General features: G+C 29.3%; 6 protein-coding genes across 9 annotated transcripts; 4 read left to right on the top strand and 2 right to left on the bottom strand.

The window, feature by feature from the left end:
* Positions 1-181: 181 nt before the first annotated feature.
* Positions 182-2,204, top strand: LOC143350360 (uncharacterized). The gene is made up of 6 exons (XM_076782463.1): positions 182-354; positions 454-586; positions 667-1,174; positions 1,280-1,486; positions 1,557-1,789; positions 1,877-2,204. The coding sequence occupies exons 1-6, from the start codon at positions 299-301 to the stop codon at positions 2,081-2,083; spliced, it is 1,344 nt and encodes a 447-aa protein (XP_076638578.1). The 5' UTR covers positions 182-298; the 3' UTR covers positions 2,084-2,204.
* A 195-nt stretch (positions 2,205-2,399) lies between these two features.
* On the bottom strand, positions 2,400-8,680 carry L(3)l1231 (zf-C3Hc3H domain-containing lethal (3) L1231). 2 transcript variants are annotated; one of them, XM_076782457.1, is made up of 3 exons: positions 7,640-8,680; positions 5,615-7,157; positions 2,400-5,433 (listed from the first exon to the last, which is right to left on the bottom strand). In XM_076782457.1, exons 2-3 carry the CDS (start codon positions 7,014-7,016, stop codon positions 5,267-5,269), a joined length of 1,569 nt encoding a protein of 522 aa, XP_076638572.1. In that variant the 5' UTR covers positions 7,017-7,157; positions 7,640-8,680; the 3' UTR covers positions 2,400-5,266. The 2 variants fall into 2 exon arrangements, with proteins under 2 accessions (XP_076638572.1, XP_076638571.1); XM_076782456.1 differs by having other exon boundaries at positions 5,615-8,680.
* Positions 8,681-10,103: 1,423 nt separating this feature from the next.
* Stt3b (catalytic subunit 3B of the oligosaccharyltransferase complex) lies at positions 10,104-14,392 on the bottom strand. 3 transcript variants are annotated; one of them, XM_076782441.1, is made up of 7 exons: positions 13,857-14,392; positions 12,969-13,667; positions 12,582-12,892; positions 11,969-12,506; positions 11,408-11,869; positions 11,240-11,330; positions 10,104-11,119 (listed from the first exon to the last, which is right to left on the bottom strand). In XM_076782441.1, exons 1-7 carry the CDS (start codon positions 14,075-14,077, stop codon positions 11,099-11,101), a joined length of 2,343 nt encoding a protein of 780 aa, XP_076638556.1. In that variant the 5' UTR covers positions 14,078-14,392; the 3' UTR covers positions 10,104-11,098. The 3 variants fall into 3 exon arrangements, with proteins under 3 accessions (XP_076638556.1, XP_076638554.1, XP_076638555.1); XM_076782439.1 differs by having other exon boundaries at positions 10,104-11,090; positions 13,857-14,389; XM_076782440.1 differs by having other exon boundaries at positions 10,941-11,125.
* Positions 14,393-14,683: 291 nt separating this feature from the next.
* LOC143350376 (armadillo repeat-containing protein 7-like) lies at positions 14,684-16,068 on the top strand. Its single transcript, XM_076782488.1, has 3 exons — positions 14,684-15,332; positions 15,408-15,575; positions 15,665-16,068. The coding sequence occupies exons 1-3, from the start codon at positions 15,224-15,226 to the stop codon at positions 15,937-15,939; spliced, it is 552 nt and encodes a 183-aa protein (XP_076638603.1). The 5' UTR covers positions 14,684-15,223; the 3' UTR covers positions 15,940-16,068.
* A 438-nt stretch (positions 16,069-16,506) lies between these two features.
* LOC143350381 (follicle cell protein 3C-1-like) lies at positions 16,507-17,610 on the top strand. Its single transcript, XM_076782495.1, has 4 exons — positions 16,507-16,778; positions 16,919-17,191; positions 17,300-17,371; positions 17,442-17,610. The coding sequence occupies exons 2-4, from the start codon at positions 16,925-16,927 to the stop codon at positions 17,550-17,552; spliced, it is 450 nt and encodes a 149-aa protein (XP_076638610.1). The 5' UTR covers positions 16,507-16,778; positions 16,919-16,924; the 3' UTR covers positions 17,553-17,610.
* Positions 17,611-17,733: 123 nt separating this feature from the next.
* On the top strand, positions 17,734-21,165 carry LOC143350348 (uncharacterized). The gene is made up of 5 exons (XM_076782438.1): positions 17,734-19,422; positions 19,488-19,573; positions 19,631-19,946; positions 20,227-20,330; positions 20,387-21,165. Exons 1-5 carry the CDS (start codon positions 18,222-18,224, stop codon positions 21,092-21,094), a joined length of 2,415 nt encoding a protein of 804 aa, XP_076638553.1. The 5' UTR covers positions 17,734-18,221; the 3' UTR covers positions 21,095-21,165.
* Positions 21,166-21,198: the final 33 nt, after the last annotated feature.

Genomic DNA, 21,198 nt, shown 5'->3' with positions numbered 1-21,198 from the left:
TGAATTTGTAGGAATCTTTTACCCTAATAAAATTACAATTAAATTCGCCTATAATAGTATAGATTTGTATCTTTTTAACTAAATCAATGAATTTTAACAATGATAAATTTGGTTCTTTTTACATGATTGGTGTAGTAATTATTTAGGTTGATACATATATATACATTTGTGTAATCAATAATTGAACAGATCAAGCTATGCTTTGACTTTTATTTCTTAATTGGTTAACCTAATATTTTTTATTAATTTATATATTCCAAATGTGAAGTGCATTGCTCTGCTATTTTAATACTTAAATATGGAAGATAAATGTTTCATATGGGATGACATTGGTGATGAATTATTTTTGTTTAGGTAATAAATTTTTAAACAATCAAGATTTTTATCTGTACAAAAATGAAAAAATAAGTACGTTTGGTTGAATTATTATTTTCTATTCATATTTATACATAGTATATCAAAAACGGAAGATGTACAAGTTAAAAAGAATAAACAAAAATCGGATTCTGTTCACGATTCACAAGTTTACAGTCCGCACGCATATTTACTTTTAAACTTTCACGAAACTTTAAGCCAGCGTGAAAAGGTAAATAATAGAAAAAGTGAATAAAACAATTATAATGATCCCGTTAAATATCTTTATTATTCAAATACATATTATTTCAGATACGATTTCGAAGACAATATTTACGAAAAATATCACCAAATGAACCAAATGTTATTATTTTACAAGACATAAAAGATCTTGTAATGTTTTTATTAGCAACGCCTGTTAGTCCGCAATTTGTAAATTTCTTTCATTTGCCGATTGTAGACCGTTTCTTAAGAGCTGTAATAATGTATTTCCAATATTATGTGACAATATGGGAAGAGTTAATGAAAGAACGTGCAGCTACTATGAAAAAAGCACCGAATCCTTTAGCTCAAGGCTATAGATTTAGATTTGCAGACAATATGCAGAATCTTCGATGTGTTCTAGGTAGAGAATATGCAGATTTAATCATAGGTTGTCAAGATAGCATTCAATATCATCATATGACTGGTGGAAAGAAAGGAATGACATCTATGACTCAATCGCAAGGTGAAAAAGATTTACGAATGTTTGAAGTACTAATTTGTATGGCACATCGTGTTGTTTGGATAGCTTTGAAACGTAAATACTTTAATTTAATTGGTGAGTTAGCTTACCAGAAAGGAAATCGCGTAAAATATTCCAAAACAAATAGTAAGAAATTAGACTTTTGATAATGAAAGAAATATTAGTATCTTATCTTTTTAGAAATCGAATTACACAGATTATTTAGAACCGAAGCATATAACATAGCACAAAGACGAAGTGCTAGTCAAATCATTCAAGATATGTTAGCAGATGATATTAAAGTATTGCACGGTCATGAAATACAAGAAAAACGAAAATTATTAAGAAATTCTCCTTTAATACAAGAACTGATATATTCAAATTGCGATTATCGTCTTCTATCTTTAGGTGTGCTATTTATTTATGTATATATATTTTTCTTTAAATAAAGAAACAGCTATTGAATTATCATACATAGGTATAGGAAATAATTCATGCGACAAACGGATACTTTATTTACAAAATGCTCTTCTCATTGAAGAAGATAAGTTGCATGAATTAGGAATTAGAATTGGAATTCTAGGAGAGAATAAAGCTGATTATGACATAATGTTGATCCCACTAGAAGAAGAAGAACATGATAAAATTCAGTTATCCGAAAAGAGAATGTATGAATGGAGGAGAAGTACACAAGATACATTATCATCTGTAGTGAGTTTCTGCAATTATTTTCTCTGTGCACTTACTGTGCATTTATCGTTCGATATTAACATTATATTTTTGTATTTCGTATCGAAGGACAAAAGTACAAAAATTCAAGGTCTCCCACTGTTTGAATCTGAATTCAAATTGACCCAAAATTTTCCAATTAAGATGGGTGATATCTCGCCAAAAGGCTATCAAACAGTCTGCGAAGAAGCAAGAAAACGATGGTTAATTCGGGAAATTAAACGTCAGAAAAATAAAAACATAGATACATATTCCATATCAACAACATTAGATTAATCTGTTGTTTTACCGAAGTTTTGAAAACTAACGATGCTAAACGAATCTTGTAAAAAAGATTATGTAAAATCGTTTGTACATTTAAAATAAATGTTAATCTATAAATTTATACTACTTACCGAATACTGTATGTAAACTGATTCGTATGACTTACTGGATATATCTGACTCTGTATAATAATTTACTGATTAATACTATTTGCAAAACATTCATTCGTAACGTGTACAAATAATCAGCAAACAATACAATTCGTTGTGTCATTCAATGTGTAATCATATCGAGTACTATCAATCCATATGTGCGCAGATACCCGAGTGCATAAAATAAGTAGTATAAATTAGTACATAGTCAGACGGCCAACAAGTAGTATAACTCAAGCATTCATAACTCGCGGGAAAAAGATATGCGGCTGCTGACGGGAATATTAGTACAGGCAATTTTACGATCAAACATATAAGAAGTAATACAGATAAGGTATACTATGAAGTGCAATAAATGTTGATAAATGAAAATTAGTATCTTTATTTATTAAGTATATTTTCCAAAGTAGAGTAAAAAAATAAATGAAACAGAAAACTAATCATTGATTACTGTTTCAAGTCTATTTTATTATTCGTGTGATTATTTGATATTAATATGGATTGATAACAACCAAATAATTGAATATATGTGTCTACATTAAATTTTTGTAAATCATTTGTTTATATATAAATTATAATTATATTTATGATCACCAAACAATATTATATTCTTATTTCTCATTTAATATTACATTGTAGAAAATATTGAGTAACGAAAAAGAAATAAAATATTGATATTATTATCTACTTAAACAGTAAAATTACACTATGAGAGCAAATTATGTAGAATTGTTTAACATTGTTCATAGTATATGTATATTGGAAAAACCACACAGCATATAATACTAATAAAATATTTTGTCACATAAACTATCATTAAATATAGACACATGTATTCAAAAAAACTATTTTAAGGGACACGTGATCAGAGGGTGGATAAACTGAATACAATAAGACAATGTAAAAAATATGCTTATTATAATTGGTAATGCCTAATAATGAGTACTAATGCTGATATTTTACAAGGAGATACACGTATAGGTACATTTGAAACAATGCATTTGTTCCACGATTAAATTCTGCATTGTCTTTTTATAAATAATTATTGTACCTACTTACTACCATTATATATAATAACAATTAATTAATGCCATATATACAAATATATATGACATTAATTTAATCCCAATATGGGTTAAATTGTAAATTATATTTTTGTTTTCATTTACAAGTAGCAAATTTACTGTTCATTTGCAATGGTTTACATTTAGCTAAAACATTCATTATTCAAGGTATACTTCTTTGCGACCTATTATGTGTGAATAAGTGACACGCATGTACAAGGTACAAAAATTCGTACCTCGTTACCTATATTTGGCACAGAGACTTTGATAATAAAAACTAGATCTCACAAAAATCTGTACAATCTTGGTGTTACATGTAAAATGCATTTCTTGTTGTTTTACTTTAATGTCGCTTATTTATAATTCTACAAGGTGATCCGACATACCTTTTATTTGATCTCAATTACGATATGTATTAAAATTATGATAATCTGAAGTATATTGTGTACATTTTGAAATATTACATTTACACAGACAACACTAGTATCAACACTATAGCTATATTGCGATATTTTAAACGTCAATTGACAGTAAGTAAACCCAACTGTCCTTATGATTGACAAGGGTAATCTAGTTTTACTCTCAGAATCTGTGCCTCATTAACATTTTCTTAATTCTTATTTCTTAATATTGTTACTTCGAATAATAAAATAACGCACAGCGTGTCATCTTTTCTTATAGGCTGCAAAAGAAATTTAAACATATAATTACTAAAAATATCAAAAATGAAACTATTTCGGCACTTCTTATTAATTTGAATTTTTAATTATATGTTACAGCTATCTATTACTGAACAATTGCCTACATGATTATATTACAAAATGAAGAACATGATGATAATGATAATTATGCATATGTCAGTAAGATTATTCGCGATTATTTGCATATATTATTACAGCAGTTAGACGATGAAAATGTATATGACTATTTATGTGTACTGTAGTTCTTTAAGTTCAGTCATGTGCCCGTGCAACTGTATTCTATGCATAAAGTTTCTCAATGAAAAGTAACTTGTTAAAACCGTTTTAACTTTTCGTTTGAACAAAACCTATGTTACATTCTTATGAAAACATGCATTTAACATGGTGCTTGTACTTAATCCTTGGCTCAGACAATGAATGAAAGATTTTCAATCTTATTTAAAACGTACTGTAACTTTTGTATAATTTACGGGAGTTGCATATTTTAACAGAATTATTACTGATGTTTCTTTCACATAAATATTTGTTTCTATTACAATAGATTGATGAATAACTACAAATCAAATATTCATACAAAACACATACATTCATTCATTTTTAATATTTCATTAAAAATTAGATTTGATCAAAGTCACTATATTTTTAGAACCTATTTATGAATGTCTTGCAAACATATCAAAGTAATTGGAAACAAAATAAAAATTATTACTAATGCAAATAATATGTTAACAAATTTGTTTTTGAACAAATTCTGTTCCTAATTAACATCAGAATTAAATAGGAAAGCCATAAATGAATATCAATCTATGTACTTTTGAGAACATTAAATATGTTATAATTACTTTGAGAGACTGTTTTCCATTTTCTTTTTTATTTAAATATTCATGCTTTTCGCAATTAAAAAGACACTATCATGCTATTATAATTACAAAGTAGTAATTAAATTTTTAAAATAAGATGATATTGTGATCCGTTTATGATTATTTATCAGAAAAAATTGTCTTCATTTACAAGAAATATGATCTATTGTCTATAAATCTTGCTATGTTATGATGTTGTACCCAATGATGTTTATACTAAATTAACAAACTTTACTATTTCTTTTTACTTTCTGTATGTCAATCCCTGCTATTACCTTAGACCTGCATAGCTATGTAATGAAAGTTAATAACATAATCTTACATTTAGCAGCACAGACACAAACAGTATTTCTTTCTATATTATAAGGAACACACGCGAACTCGTTTTCAAATTATTATATTATTAAAATAGATGGGGCTACGAAGCAATATCTGACATAAGTTGAGCCAGTAATGCTGGCTCTAAAAGTCCCTGTGTTTGCCCCATTCTTTCCAAATTCCGTACATCCTTATCTACTGCCTCTAATGCTCGCTCTAATTCCTCTTCTTCTTCTCTCGATGGTTCATATTCTCCATTTCTGCTTTCTATAAAAGAGGTGACAACGCGTAACTCAAGACCGCGTAATTCAAAGATTTATTATATTTCCTAATTTCATTTACAGGTTCATTCATAACTTATGAAATAATTTGACTTCTTCTTTGTTTTTCAATGATTTATGGAATGATTTGACTTTTAAATATATTACAAAAATAAAAGTATAATTACCAATGAACAAGTCATTAAAAGCATCAGCTGGTAAGTTGTTGAGCACATTGCCAAAATCATGCTCTGCAGCATCCAAAGAAGGAAACACTTCATGATCTCCCAGATCCACTTTAAGTCCTCCTCCAAGACCTAGTCCTAATCCTAGATTTAAATTAGAAGAATGCGAACTTCCTTGCGCTACAGTATTCAAATTGTTCAATGTTTTTATCTGATTTTCACTAGAGTTTATTTGACTCAAATATTGGCTCTCTTCGTGTACTAAGGTAGAACCCTTGGTCTCAAGTTTAGTTGTAGGAGGCCTCTTTCGTTTCTTTGGCCTGGATTTTGGTTTAGGCCTAGGAATTGTTGGAGATGTTGGTTTTTTACGAGCTTTCTTTGGTTTAGACTCTTGGGCTTTACGATGGTAGTTATCCCTTTTCCTTGCATGCTCTGGACAAAGAGGTAATTCATGTGCAACATCAAACACAGGAATACAACATTGTGTATTATCACTAAACTTGGCAGTGCAATGTTCAAATAAAAGTTGATCTCCATTCAACATAATGTGACGAGAACAATGACGGGTACAGGGTAAAGATATCTGTTGACATCCTTCAGCTCCACAAAGTCCACCAACTAAAAGCGGGCCATCTACCACTTTGCTAGTAATTGAAGAATCACTCAAAACTCTTGCAGTAGTTGCAGGATCTTTGTATGCAGCTTCCAATAAACACCTAGCTCTACCACGCAACAATGTTTCAGAGTCTGTTCCACTTTTATGTAATTGAATTAATCGTCGTCTTAGTTGAGAACGCAATTGAGAAAGGCGTGCAGAACGATTTAAAGCTGTACTAGTTTCCCCTGAGAACCAATAGCGTTGATAGACTGTCATTTCATCCCCACTGGAATCACTGTCCGATATCTCATCTCCAGCCTTAGGATAATACAATAGGGTATGGTCCCGACTTTGCCTTCTACATTTTAATTTTTGTAAATTCCCAATAGGATTGCGTTGTAAATTCTCAATGCGTTGTTTGTGTCGAATTGCTTTTGCAATTTTATAATCTATGTTTTCACCATCACCATTACCGCCGCCACCACCACCAGCACTAGTGTCAACATCTAATTCTATAGCACGATTTTGTACAGCTTTGTATTCCACGTCTGGTATGGGTGCTATCCTTATTCTTTGTTTCATACACTTTCCCTTAGACTTAATATTTTTACAACTTTGCATTACTTTAGGATTTTTAGGTGAAACTATTGCAACGTTTCTCCCTCCTGCTGTAGTAAATGGCTCTGGTTCACTGAAAATATATGGATCGACATCTTGACGAGCCTCAGTTTTCAGTAAAGCCTTCAAGCGATCCGAAAACTTCAATTTATTGTCCATGTTTGAGTTTTCGGATATAGGGACCTTCATTGATTACCGTTTCTCTTGTCTTCTGTTCTACCTGCATTCTCAAACCCTCCAAATCGACTTTCTTCCTATCTAGATAAAACTTAGTTCACGCCATGTGCCAAGATCCAAGTCCGGACAGTACTATTTTTTCAACTCATAATACTGAGAATAAAAAAATAAAAAATTATTTTTATTGTATTTTATATCACAGTTCGGTATTTTGCATTTGCCTTGGAAACATTAATATTTATACTTTTTAAGGCAATATATCTAATAAAATGAATCTTTGTACAAAATATAATAAATTATAAAATAGTCATGTGCACTATTTATATTTGAAATCATTAATGTAACATGCTCTCTGCTATTTCTTATTTACATGTATGTGCATATGTACAAAACTTAGTTGTGTCATGGGTTTTTGCTTTAATACAAAGATTAAAATTTGCTATTTATTATCTAGTATCAAATTTTGTTACAGTGCCTTACAAAAGACTTGTATATTTAAATGATAATAAAAGTTACTCTATAGTCTAAAAGTGCAAATAATACTTTAGCAGTCAATATCTATACCAATTAAAGCTATGTATCACTCTATGTTTATATCCCTATATTTCTATACATAATATGTATGAGATAATTACTAAAGTCTCCTGGTTCAAGCAGTTAGCGTGAACTTAGTCCATGGCTAGATCAGGATAAAAACAATCCTTGCCTCGCATAGCAGTTCACATCAAACATATCCTACACATCTTTGAGTAACTGCATTGTATGAGACACCAAAACATTGAATATTAGCTCTAAGAGTTCTAGTAATCTCTGACAAGTCAAAGCCATATTAATAAGCTTTTTGTCTCCAGTGTTGACATCAGTACACGATGTTGGCTATCAACACTGTTTGGTTATGTTCGCTCCTTATATAGGCAATAAGACACTGTGCAAAATACTGTAATCAAGTTTCAACAATACAGTCAGGAAAACTCATCAAATGAGTTTTGCCGCATATTTGCACCCATTAACGAGGGTAAACTGTTCACGGATACTCTCACGATGTTTCCTTTATGTACTTAATGTTTCGTTTCGTTTAACCGAGGTTGGGACAGTGTAAATTACTTCCAATAGTAATGGAGGTTGTTGTCCAATCAGGAGCAATCCGACCTTTTTCTTGGAAGATACACTCCAACAAGATTGAAGATTCACGCACAAATTTCAGCATTCATCGATAATAACATTAGAAAGACATGTCAGATGTAAGGGAAGCAAAATGGCGGACACTGCACACACGAACAGTTTCTGATGCGAAAAATCTTTGAATTCACTGTATTATCACTTTGAATTTGGTATACAAACAGTTTGCGTCTGTTCTAAGCGTTAACTGATTTCGTATGATACTATACAAAAATCTACTCTCGCACAATTTTGAATATTCTTATCAGTAACGATTGGATTGTTCTTCGTTATTCACTTCAACATAACCTTTTACTTGTTTTACATATATAATACGTAAGCCTCGTTTACTGCGTTCTCATTTCCCTTGTTAAAAAATACACTAATGCGAATGAAGAAGAGTTAGGAAGACATAATTATAAAATCTCATTTCTTCGACGTTGACGTATGCCTTCTTTCAAGTGACTCGAAATACTTGATGTTGCATCGTATTTGGAACAATTATGTTCGTTTTACATAATTTTATAATTCTTGTATATAATAACGTTTTAAAATTTCATACAATACACAGAATAATATTAATATTTTAGTTAAATTACCTATTTCGAAAAAATTGTATGATAACAATAACTACTGGAATTAACAGATGCCAATGCATTTAATTCATGACGATTATAATTGAAACGAGGCTTAAAAAAATACTTATAAAATGATTTACAAATAAAGTTTTTTATGTAATTTTAATAAACAACAAACATGAAGTAATTCATTAAATGAAAAATGTATTTTTTATTTAGAATAACTACCATAAAATTTTTTTTTTTTATATAAATAAAAAAATCTGAACGCGATATACTATAACTTGATAAAAAAATTAAAAATATATTTTTTAAATAATGTATATAATAAATTATTAAATTATTAAAATTCATTTTAGTCTTGGTACAATTTATGTAATAATACAAGACAAATGAATAAAAATTATCCATAAAATATCCTTAAATGTATTATTTACAGGAAAACGAAGGAATTGAAGATATTTTGAATTACATATAAAATATTAATAACGTAATAATTATGTATTACATATGTTGCTACATAACCAAACAGTATTTTTATACTCGGTATTATTATTTCTAACAATTCTAGAAGAACAGCATTTTCATTATTCAACTAATAATAGTATTTATACAATATGTATTTAATTAATCTATCAACACAGAAAAATTAAAATAACTAATAAGACTAGTAACCTTGAAAAATTGTTACCACTGATCAGCTGATTTTGACATTTAAAAGACTATAACCTATCCGCATCGAAATATATTGCCAAACACCACCTGTTGATTTGTATATTTTGTTCTATTTAGAATAAATGTTGTTTACATGTTACGAATAATTTATTTTATACAGCACAACTTGTCATGTCTAAAAATTGACTTGATTCTTGATTGTATATTAAAAAATACATACATATTAATAGTTTCTTTTACTTAAAAAGCATAAATTTCTAATACTTGGAAAATATTTATACATTCATAATGTATACGTAATTAATAATTCATTGGTACTAATGAAATACTATAGTCCATGTCTTAGTACCAATTTATCATCCTCATGACAGTATAGAAATTTCATTTTAGTGTAATTATATCCTTCTTTTAAAAACTCATTTGGAAGGCAAGATAATATACTCAATAACTATTACAACTTTGTTTCATTTATATTTTTCCCTTATTTTTTTATAATTAAATATACACAATGACCATGTACACAACTACTTTGTGTACTTAACATTGCTCAAATATAATTTTGTAATCTTACGAACACATACATCTACTAACTTCAGCAACCATGTTTGTGTTATGTACATATAAATAGAGAAAACGTATTTTATAACAGAACCAATGTAGACTATAAATTATATAACTCAAGCCAAAGTGGAAAATAAAAAATATATTATTTTTCAGAAAGAACACAAAAATAATGAATAATTAAAAGATTGCAAGACGAAGATGTAATACATTTACAAACATATTTCTATTGCATAAAATTGGATTCTTTACATTCTCAGGTTCAATATAGAAAATGAAAAGTAAAATTTTGAGTAATACAATATTTTTAAATGACAAGATTCTTATTACAAATGTTCAACAAGATACTATACAATAAACTGTGTACACATAACACATATTCAATCCCTCTGATCTCACCTGCTTGATATTCAATAAATGTTTTTATTTACTTTAACCAGTGAATGTCACTTATTAAAGTTCAATATGCATTACACGGACATAATGAAAATTTATTTATTAGTCATGACTTTACTAATAATGTTTCTTACTTGAGAATTCAAAGTATACTTGCTTGTTTTTGTGGTGCATTTGTGAACAAACATTTAAAATAATTGGTAAAGAAGTGAATAAAAAACTCTAGAGAATAGTTAAGTACAGAAAAATTTGAAGATATAATTTGCTAAATTCATAAATAACACGAATCCATTATATGGATTTTTTTATAAGATTAAATGCGTCGCGTATTGTAATAACACAGAAATTATATTTTGCCTTTTCGATATGTAGGACAATCTGTAATAATCTCATCCATAAGAAATCCAATAAGAAACAAACGTATTTCAGTAAATAAAATTAAAAATATAATCCCCCTTTTTTTATTTGAAATGTTGGAAATTCATTTTTTCATTTTATATTTCAATCGATTTAATTTGTAATGATATTAAATTCTTAGTTCGAGGTATAGTTTGTGGTAGACCCAAGGGACGGTAATTTCTTTTTTATTACAAAAGTTGTATTTGAAAACTGTTATGAATTAGATAATAAATGTTTGTTACGTAGTTCTTCGTTGAGGTTTCTGTCCTTTAATAACAGTTGGCCGGCCTTTTATGTAACCTTTCTTGCGATGTGGTGTCTAAAACATTAATATCCAACCCCCCACAACTTCAACTACGTTTCGAGATCATGCAATGTATAGCATAAAAAACGGGAAACGATACGACAGGAAATTCGAGAAATTAAAATTTATATATTTCATATTATCATATGAAGTATAATACTCACCTTTTTACTGAAATATGAATTGTCGTTACGTGCAACAATTCGCTTAGATATTGGAATACTAGGTCTATTAAACTCGTTTGGTTTTTTCACCCTGTGAAGTTATTTGTTGATAAAAACATATATAATTTATAATATACGAATTTCACACTTTTCATATAGACATATTACCTGTAAATCCTAACAAGCCAATGTTCGGTTGTGTAAGCTTCTTCCAAATACGTTAATTGGAAATTTTTATGCCCTATTTCTGCGCTGCGTGTACGATCATAACCAAAAGGAGATCGATAATCGATCTTAACTTCTCCAAATCGATAATAACATAATTTATACATTAACGAGTTCAAAAGAGTAGGCGAGCCTTCAGAATCCACTCGAAATTCCCCCTTTTCGGAAAAATAATCACTCTCCCGAATGTCCAGCGGATGTTCACCTTCAGCAATTCGTACCATCCAAAGGAACTTATTAACATCATCTCCAGAATATCCAATCATTCCTCCAAAAATAACTAATACATAATCTACATCTAAAGATGTCATTATTTCATAAGCAGCACTTTCATTTGAGCTCATTGCTTTTCCAACCAGAGCTATATGAGAATTATTCCAAGTATTATTGTCCACAAGTGTAGTTCTAATTTAAAAAAAAAAAACAGAAAATATGTTACACTGTTTTACTTGATACAGATAGACGATGATGAATTTTTTAGTCTTATTCATTAACAGTATATACCTGTTAGCCATTCCAGCAATTTGATAACCATAATCCCACCAACTCATAACTCTGGCATCAGTGGGTGTATTTTGTGCTAACCAATAATACGCTTCTCTAAAATCGTCAAGTATGGCTCTATCACCATCGTTACTATACGATGCCAAAACAATTGAAGGACTAGAGTACGCATTACTTGTGATCCAAGTACAATGCAAAGTGAACATTGTCATCAACATAAGTGCTCCAATGACAACTCCATTTCGAAGATTAACACCTAGTCCATCCCCATTCCCTGTAGGTCTCTCGTGCTTCATTCTACGAATTTTTCCAGCTTTATCATATAGTGCTCTGCCCGGACTCCTTTCTCTTTCTTCCTCGCTTTCTTCTTCACTTCCATTACCACGATCGTTTCTTTCACTATCTTCTTCTTTAAAGAATAAATCAAGAAGATCGCTAAACGCAACACCGGCAAGCATACAGACAACTGGAGTCAGCGTAAGCATAAGCCTCACCATTACTCCAGCAAAATAAACTGCACTTATAGCATATAATATAACTGTAATAGAAATTATAACAAATGATATACTTAAACGACTTTAAGCAATCGATCATTTTTATTACAAAACCTTACCAAAAACGCGCTCATCGTTTATATGTTTAATGCAATACCAAAGGCCAACAGGAAATGTTGTAACAAGAATGTGTAAGTCAAAGAAAAAGCTAAACCATGTTGTAGGTTGATGCTCGGAAACAGATGCTATTATTGGAATGTGTATTTTTGCATAACCAGTATCCCATAGTGAATAAAACCTTCCGCTCCAAGGAGCAACAATACCAGTATATGTCAAGCAGATCAAAATCAACAAGAGAATACCAGCTGTAACTGCAACTACTCCTCCAAAGTATTTCATTTCGGATTTAGTAAGTACAGTTCTTAAATACCTAAAGCAAATAAAACAAAATATTATATTAAAATATTTTTATATAGAAACATTATGAATATATTCTATTAATATACCTGAGAGTTGCCACAAAAATTAACAGACCAAACACACCACCTGCAGCCATGTGTTCAGACGTTCTTATTGGCTGGAAACCAACGAATGGTATTTGCATACTTAACAAAAGACCCAAAATATAGAATGTGGTGTAACTTGTGAAAAGACGATTGCTATATCGATTCATGACCAGCAATGCAAAAACATGGAATGGAATCAGATTAATGATAAAAACGTAACCACCCCATGCAGATACCATATAAAAGTAAGACAAAGCAGTCATCGAAGCCCAAAAAATTGAGCCAGTTTTAACTGACTTAACCCAAAGATAATATGTTATTTGCAGCGCGAAAATGGCAATGCCTTCATTGTCATAACTTCCTGCTACAGATCTTGAAATGTAACCAGGTACAATTGCAATAAAGCATGCTGCAAATAAACCAGCTCCGGCACTCCATATTTCTTTCGTTAATAAGTACGTTGAAATGGCAGTAAGACCACTAAAAATTGGAGCTAGGAATACACAAATGTCTCTTATATGCACTGGGATATTTAAAGAATGTAATATATAGTGTATCGATCCAGAGGTAATCATTAGACCTGGATAGACAGTTCCACCTACAATACGTCCCAATGGATACCATGCTCTTTCATCAAACCAATTTAAAAAATTATAAAATCCATGTTGTACCATATATGCTGTTGCTCTATAGTTAAACCTATATTGAGAACAAAATTTTCTTTCACAATTTCATTATTATTTCCTTATTAGAATATATTTATATATTTCAAATGAAACCGTTTTATTAACAATAATAAAATTACATTTTTTCGTTCGAGACAAGAAAATATTAAATCAAATTATTAATAAACACGTGTGAACCAATATAACGTGAAAAAATACGTACCAAGGGTCAAATTCATGTATAATACTTTCGAAACGTATTACTGCAAATAGCCGAGAGGCGAATCCTGAGATCCAAGCAAGTAGCAAAACAGTAAAAGTAATGAGAGAACTAAGACCGGCAGCATTTGTTAACGTCGAAGTTTTCATTTGCTTAGAAGTCGCTTTCTTATCAGGGAACATATCTTTTCTGGTATTTGTCGTGGATGATCTATTTGACAACATACTTTCTTTTACGTTTACAAATGTAATGGGAAATATTTCCGTTAGTTTTTAATAGATATTTGCCATTAACATATTAGCATTTGTTTCCATTTGACACGTTGCAAATCAAGCAGCTCGCAACAAATTACCAAATCACTATGCCTAGGCTAGGAGGCTAAGACACGTCAAACGCCGGCTACGTGTGAAACCATGACTTCCACACCGACAATTCGCACTTGCGTAAGAGTATGATAAAGGAATGGTGAGTTCGAATATGCGGTTAACAACATTAGTACGTTCAATAGGAATACCAAGACGCTGATTGGTTTCGTTTAACAAGCATGAAATCAAGAATAGTTTGTCCACCAATAAGATTATGTTTGAGTCAATATAATATCCGGTCATCGAGTATGATCTAGATCAGTGTTTCTCAAACTTTACCTTTTAGAACAAATTTTTAAATAGGTCCAGATTCATTTAAAATTATACAAATTACTATTTACGTATAATTGTTACAATTTTGCAGTCAAATAATTAATGAAAGAACGTACGTAAAGATATCGAATAAAGTAATACGAATAAAAATAAATATAATTACGGTTCACTCTTGATTGGAGATACAGCGAACCAATGAAAATCTGTTATAGTTATATGGTTTTATTTACCAGAGTTTCTTTCATTGGACTTTCATATTGAAAGTATAAGTTAGCAAATTCCCTTAATAAAAATAAAATAATATCAGAAGCAATTTTTTTTATTTCACGATATAAATGCCTTTGTTTTATTTTGAAAGCTCACGAAAACTCTAATTAAATGTTCGTGTTTACGAACCCCTGCTTGAGAAACACTGATCTAGTACAGAATAACCTCGTAATCCTCGTACAATATGTAGACTTATTTTTACGAACGTCATTCAGATAATCTATTCTCTGATTAGTTAATTAACTGACTCTAAGATACGCTTCGAAACTAACGTTTTCTGTCAGTATTACAGTTCATGAGGGAATCTAACCAACATTAATGTTTGCATTAATCTTAAAACACTTAAAATTCAGTTAATTCATAAATTTAATGATCAGAACAAACTAACAATTTTTTACACCATTATCTCTAATAAGTTATAATTTTGAAGAAATTCTAAACTGTATAATAAAACATTGTTTACTAATGTTTACTAGTAAGGAAAAACTAATAAAACGTACTGGAAAAAATGCTATTGGCCGTTATGATTTTTTGAAACTTCTAGTTACAGAATTTAAAACTACCAAATCGAAAGGTAAATTGTGTAAAAAGAAAAAAACAGTTGTAAGATTATTTAGAACGAAGATTAATGATCCAAATTTTTCCGTAGAAGCGAGAGAGCAGGTATTAGCAAACCTTGCTAATTTTTCTTATGATCCTATTAACTACGGATATATAAGACAACTTAAAATAATTGATTTGTTCCTTCATACATTATCAGAAGATAATATAAAGTTGGTACGGTTTGCAGCAGGAGGTATTTGTAATCTATGCACTGGCAAGTATTTACTTATTTCAAAGAAAAGTTAGGTTAATTTTTTTTAATAGTGATCGTAATAATCGAATAAAATTATAATTATATTTTAGATCCAATAAATAAGTTGTATATTTTACGTAATCACGGCATTCAATTATTGACATCTCTGCTTTGCTTACAAGACGAAGATACCATACTTTCTGTGATTACCAGTTTAATATTTTTAATCACACCTGAATCTAAAAGTCAAATAACGGTTGAAACATTTGAAACAATTTCTGATTTTGTAAAGCATGAAAATAATCGTATACAAAATTTAGCAACAGTATTTTTAAACAACCATTGCAAAGCAAATGTTGAAGATCAGAGTACAAAAAATATATAAATCTGTATTCCAACATATTAAATGTCTTGTCATTCGTGAATATTTGTAAATCTAATTGTTAAAGAATGCAAACATTGTAAAGTACAGTTTACACAAAAAATAAAATGAAGTTGACAAAGTCATTCTTTGAATTATTGAAGAAGTATTGTACAGGAGCTTCTGACCTAACAAATTCATCAAATGTTTTAAAAAATGTGAAGACTGTAAATGAAGTATCAATTTTTAAAACAATTACAAATGATGATATACTTAAATTTGCCAAATTGACTGGTGATTACAATCCAGTACATACAGGTTCCACAAACAACCTTGTCCATGGTGCTTTTCTTAATGGCTTAGTATCAGGAGTAATTGGTACAAAAATACCTGGCCCAGGAAGTATAGTAGTTCAACAAAATCTCACATATCCAAAGCCATGTTATGCAGGGGATACAATAGAAATAAAAGTGCAAATTATTTCTATTAGAAAAATCATTAAATGTGAATATATCTGTATTGCAAATGGAGAGAAGATAGTTTTAAAGGGAGATGCAAAACTTATAAAAAAGTCATAAAATGTGGGTGTGTTATACTATGAACATGGTTGCTATTATTATATAAAAACAATTTCTTTGCTGTATTTATTTGTGAACATATTACATTAACAAAAAATAAAGTAAATTTCTTTGTAAAAAATATGACTGCAACATTGCAGTATTATGAAATATTGCTTAATATGCATGTATATTCTGACCCATTTTAATAGCTGACACAACAAAACAACGTATCTTTAACAAAACCAGCAGCCATTTGCTAACTTCCATTAAGTTCTTGCAAAAAATTCAGTCAGCCAGATCAATGTAAGTATAACATTAAATTATATGCACAGTAAATAATAAACCTTTTATATTTGAAACTAATGCTATGTTATAAGTGTGTTTAAATATTATAATAATTCTAAAAATTTTAACATGCACAATATAAATTATCTTTTTTACAGAAGAAAATGTACTTCATATATTTATTAGTAGTTTTTTACTTCTCATCTGTATTTACAAATCAAATTAAATCAAAAACCTTAAACAATACTCATGATTTTACAACTACTGAATTTCCAAATGATTGTGCTTGTGGGATTTTTTTAACTAGTCAATTTAAAAAAGGTAATAAAGAATCACCTGCAGGAAATCCTGCTCTTATCTATGATCAACCTGGAACATTTTTATGTACTCCAGCTGGAAAGAGGCTCTGCACAAATAAATGTCTAGAAACTGTAAGTTATTTCATAGAGATAATATCAAACTACTTATTTAAGTTTCCTTAAACAAATTACTGAATAATTTTGATTCTTTAAGTACCGATACTTATAAATTTATTACAGATTATTAAATATCTTCCAAATAGTTCTACAATGATATGTAGTTCAATAGAACGTGACAGCTATAAAGAGAGAGTAAGTATTATATTGTTCCTACAGTAATACAATAAAGGTTCTAATGTAAATCAATGTTCTTTTATACTAGGCTTACTTATTTATTAAGAACTGTAAAAGCCAGTGGATTAATACAAATCTGTCAGCTGGAAAGGAATACTGCTGCAAAAATGGAACACCATACAAATGCCCAATATTTTAAAATTACTGTGACCTATTTTTTGTAAATGTTTTTATTTTTTATAAATCGATAAATTTCATATTATTTTTATTCGATAAACGTATTCCTGCTGCTCCCAAAGTTTTTTCTTAAATGTCCCGCCCCTTGTCTAAATATAGCTTCAAGATCGTCACCTACACTCCACATAGAATCAAAGGAATCCCGGATAAATATCTGAAATCCTCATTCTATAATTAGATTTTCAGATGTGAAACTTTGTTCTATTCTGTGTGTTTCAAATAGAAATACTTCTCTTTCATTAAGCTTTCTTTTTTCATTACTGACATGTAAGGTACGATTGTGGTCTTTAATTTGTGCTATTGGGTCAAGTTCAAGCATAACCCCAATAACATTACAGATGACAATGTTAAATTTAAACTGACCAATTAGTTTAAACACATACCTTGTAAACTCTATACTTCAACAGTTAATACAAAGTCCTTATAAAAGTTTTACTTTCATTAACACGAACCAAATAAAAAAAGAACACATTTATTATTTTTGTCATTTTCTGCTGTCATTAAATATTAGTAACACGATTGTGGTGCTTTGTAAAAAGAAAAATTAAAAGAAAAAAAAATGAAGTTGCATTATAGTACATAGTTAACGTTTTGTGCAAAATATACCGTAAATAAAAAATTGATAAAAAATATGTGTGCACGACTTTTAGCGTGCCCTTTGTGCTCTCAACCAGGTTTTTTAACATTGGATGCATTACGAACAGGATTAATAAGTGTAGCAACTCGACCTCTTACATGTCCTGTATGCAATGAAATATTGCTTGGCATTGATAAACTGACAATTCATTTGTTCAGCCACACTATAAATTTAAATGATAATAATACAACAGAATCATCAAAACACACAAATATTGCTACTAGCAATAATAATCCACCAACAGTTCATAATTTACAAAATACTACTTATCAAGATTGGAACGTATCTAAGGTATTAATAACAGACGAGAACAAACTTTTAGAAAATAACCTGAATATCCAAAGCAGTTTAAAATCCTGTAAGAACTTACAAATTACGAAAGACGAAGTTTCAATTTTAAATTCAGGAGTTTGTATTCAAAATCAAAATTTACCTGTAAATCATGCACCACAAGTTTCATTTTTAACAGATTCGATTTGTGATAATGAAGGAGTAAATACAATTCGTGAAACACTCGAGAACAAAAGAATATCAAACGTAGATAAAGATTCTCAGCAAACAATAAAATTAAATTATGCCACACAGTATTATGCAACTGGTAATATTAAACAGGTAAATTTGATACAAAATCATGCTCAAAAAGAACATGAAAATATTCAAACCTTTAGACATTGGATTCAAGATCAACATTGTGAACAACAAACTTCTACAAATGAACATATGTGTGCATTGGAAAAATGTATAGAAAATGAAGAGTCTTGTAATAATAAACAAAATTACAATGAACAAATAACATCATTGAATAAATTTCCAAATATCGCAACAACTAATACTAATATGTTGTTGGAAAAGTATAATAATGAAAAAAATATGGATGATAATTCATTTGCTATATGTAATGAAAGAAAAGATGAAAATAGTAAAAACGAACAAACACTGCCTCAGTTAAAACTTTTCAAAACTTTATCAACAAAAGAAAAGACTGAACGTTGCAATATATGTGGTTTTCATCTTCCTGACTATAACATTTTACTTTTACATAAACAGTTAGTGCATATGATCAATGAAAAAGATTTAAATGTCATTCCTGAAAACTTTCTTAAGGATTACTCTTGCCATTTATGCTCTAAAGTATTTAAAATGAGGGGTAGTCTGATGGTTCATATGAGAGTAGCACACATGGGATATAATCTGGGTAATTTATTTATATTATATAAAACTTATGTAATTTGATACTTGTTAACAAGACAATGTGTTCAGGTTCTTTGGCTAAAGGTGGACAAGTGGAACTTATATTTAACAAGAATAAATATAATTGTCCTACATGTGGAAAGACATTTAAAAAGGTAACTAAATCTTTTTTATATAATTTTTATGAAAATAAAATACATTCACTGTTCCAGGAACAACATGTAATACAGCATTTAAAGACACATGAAGCTAAACAATGGGAATGTGATGTATGTAGTAAAATGTTTACAACAAAATATTTTTTAAAAAAACATAAAAGATTACATTCAGGAGAAATGCCTTATAAATGTAATATATGTAATAAAACGTTCACATTTCAACAATCATATCATAAACATAGATTATATCATAAGGATGATAAACCACATACATGTGCAACATGTGGTAGATCATTTAAAGAATTATCTACTTTACACAACCATGAACGAATTCATACAGGAGAAAAACCTTTTGCATGTGAAACTTGTGGTATGTGGGCTTTTATAAAGATTTTATTCAATAAACACTTTAAAAATCTTAGAATAATGCATGTTTTGTTTTCAGTTGCTACTAACAATTTAACATGGATTGTTCTGTTTCTGCAATGTATGTATAATAAGGTTTTGTGATTATTACTACTATATAGATAAAGCTCACATATGGACGCTACTCTAATAATAGTATAAATATCAATGAGATTTTGAGCAGTTTTATTTTATGTAATAGGAAGAAAAAAATTATAATATTTTAAATGATATTTATATTTTAGGAAAATGTTTCCGTCAACGTGTTTCATATCTGGTTCACCGTAGAATTCACACAGGTGTAATGCCTTACAAATGTACAATATGTGGAAAAAGTTTTAGATATAAGGTATGTTATAATTGACAGATTATTTTTACAATTTCATTAATTGTTTATTACTGCAGGTAAGTCAAAGGACTCATAAGTGTCTAACACAACAGATGGGAAATACACAACAAGCAAGTAATTCAGATCAACATTCAACACATTTATCAAACAGACAAGACTTGAGTAACAATACCTGTCAAATACAAAAAGATCATGTAGAAGAGAATCAACCAATGCTAAATATTTTAAGTAACGAAGAAAATAAGTACGTATTAATAATAAACACTCAAGGTCAACAACTTCTAACAAAGGAATCAAAGGATAAAACTGAAGTAACCCAAAGTAAAGATCAGAAATTAGAGGAATGTGTACGGATAAATGATGAAAATGGAGAAACAAGAAATATATGGAAGTCCAACATTCCTAATAGCTCTATATTTAAAGAAACACTTGATACTTCTAAAAAAATATATTCAAAAAATGAAAAATCACTTCAAGAAGATGCAACTGATTTCTTTTCAATGATAATATCTCCACTAGAAACTGGATTATCTTCTCCCACTGCTGAAATGGAACATTTACGAGTATCATCACCAACACAAAGAAGAGATGTACTTAAACCTTACAATAACTTCAGAAGTATAACACATGATATGGAAATAAACATAGCTAATACCAACATGGAACAAAGCTTTAACAACGATGATAATACACATCCAAATACCTTACAAACTATAAATGAAGAATCTTTGAAACAACTACTATATGGCATTAATGAGAAATAATAATTAAATTATATTATAAATGTATAAAAAACACAATATTAGTTTACTAAAAATAAATAGAAAGATATTAAAAGAAATTATTTTATTTAAAACTTATAATTCTT

This window comes from Colletes latitarsis, chromosome 14 (assembly GCF_051014445.1).
Source record: "Colletes latitarsis isolate SP2378_abdomen chromosome 14, iyColLati1, whole genome shotgun sequence".
Lineage (NCBI taxonomy): Eukaryota > Metazoa > Arthropoda > Insecta > Hymenoptera > Colletidae > Colletes > Colletes latitarsis.
This window is presented reverse-complemented; position numbering and strand designations above follow the sequence as displayed.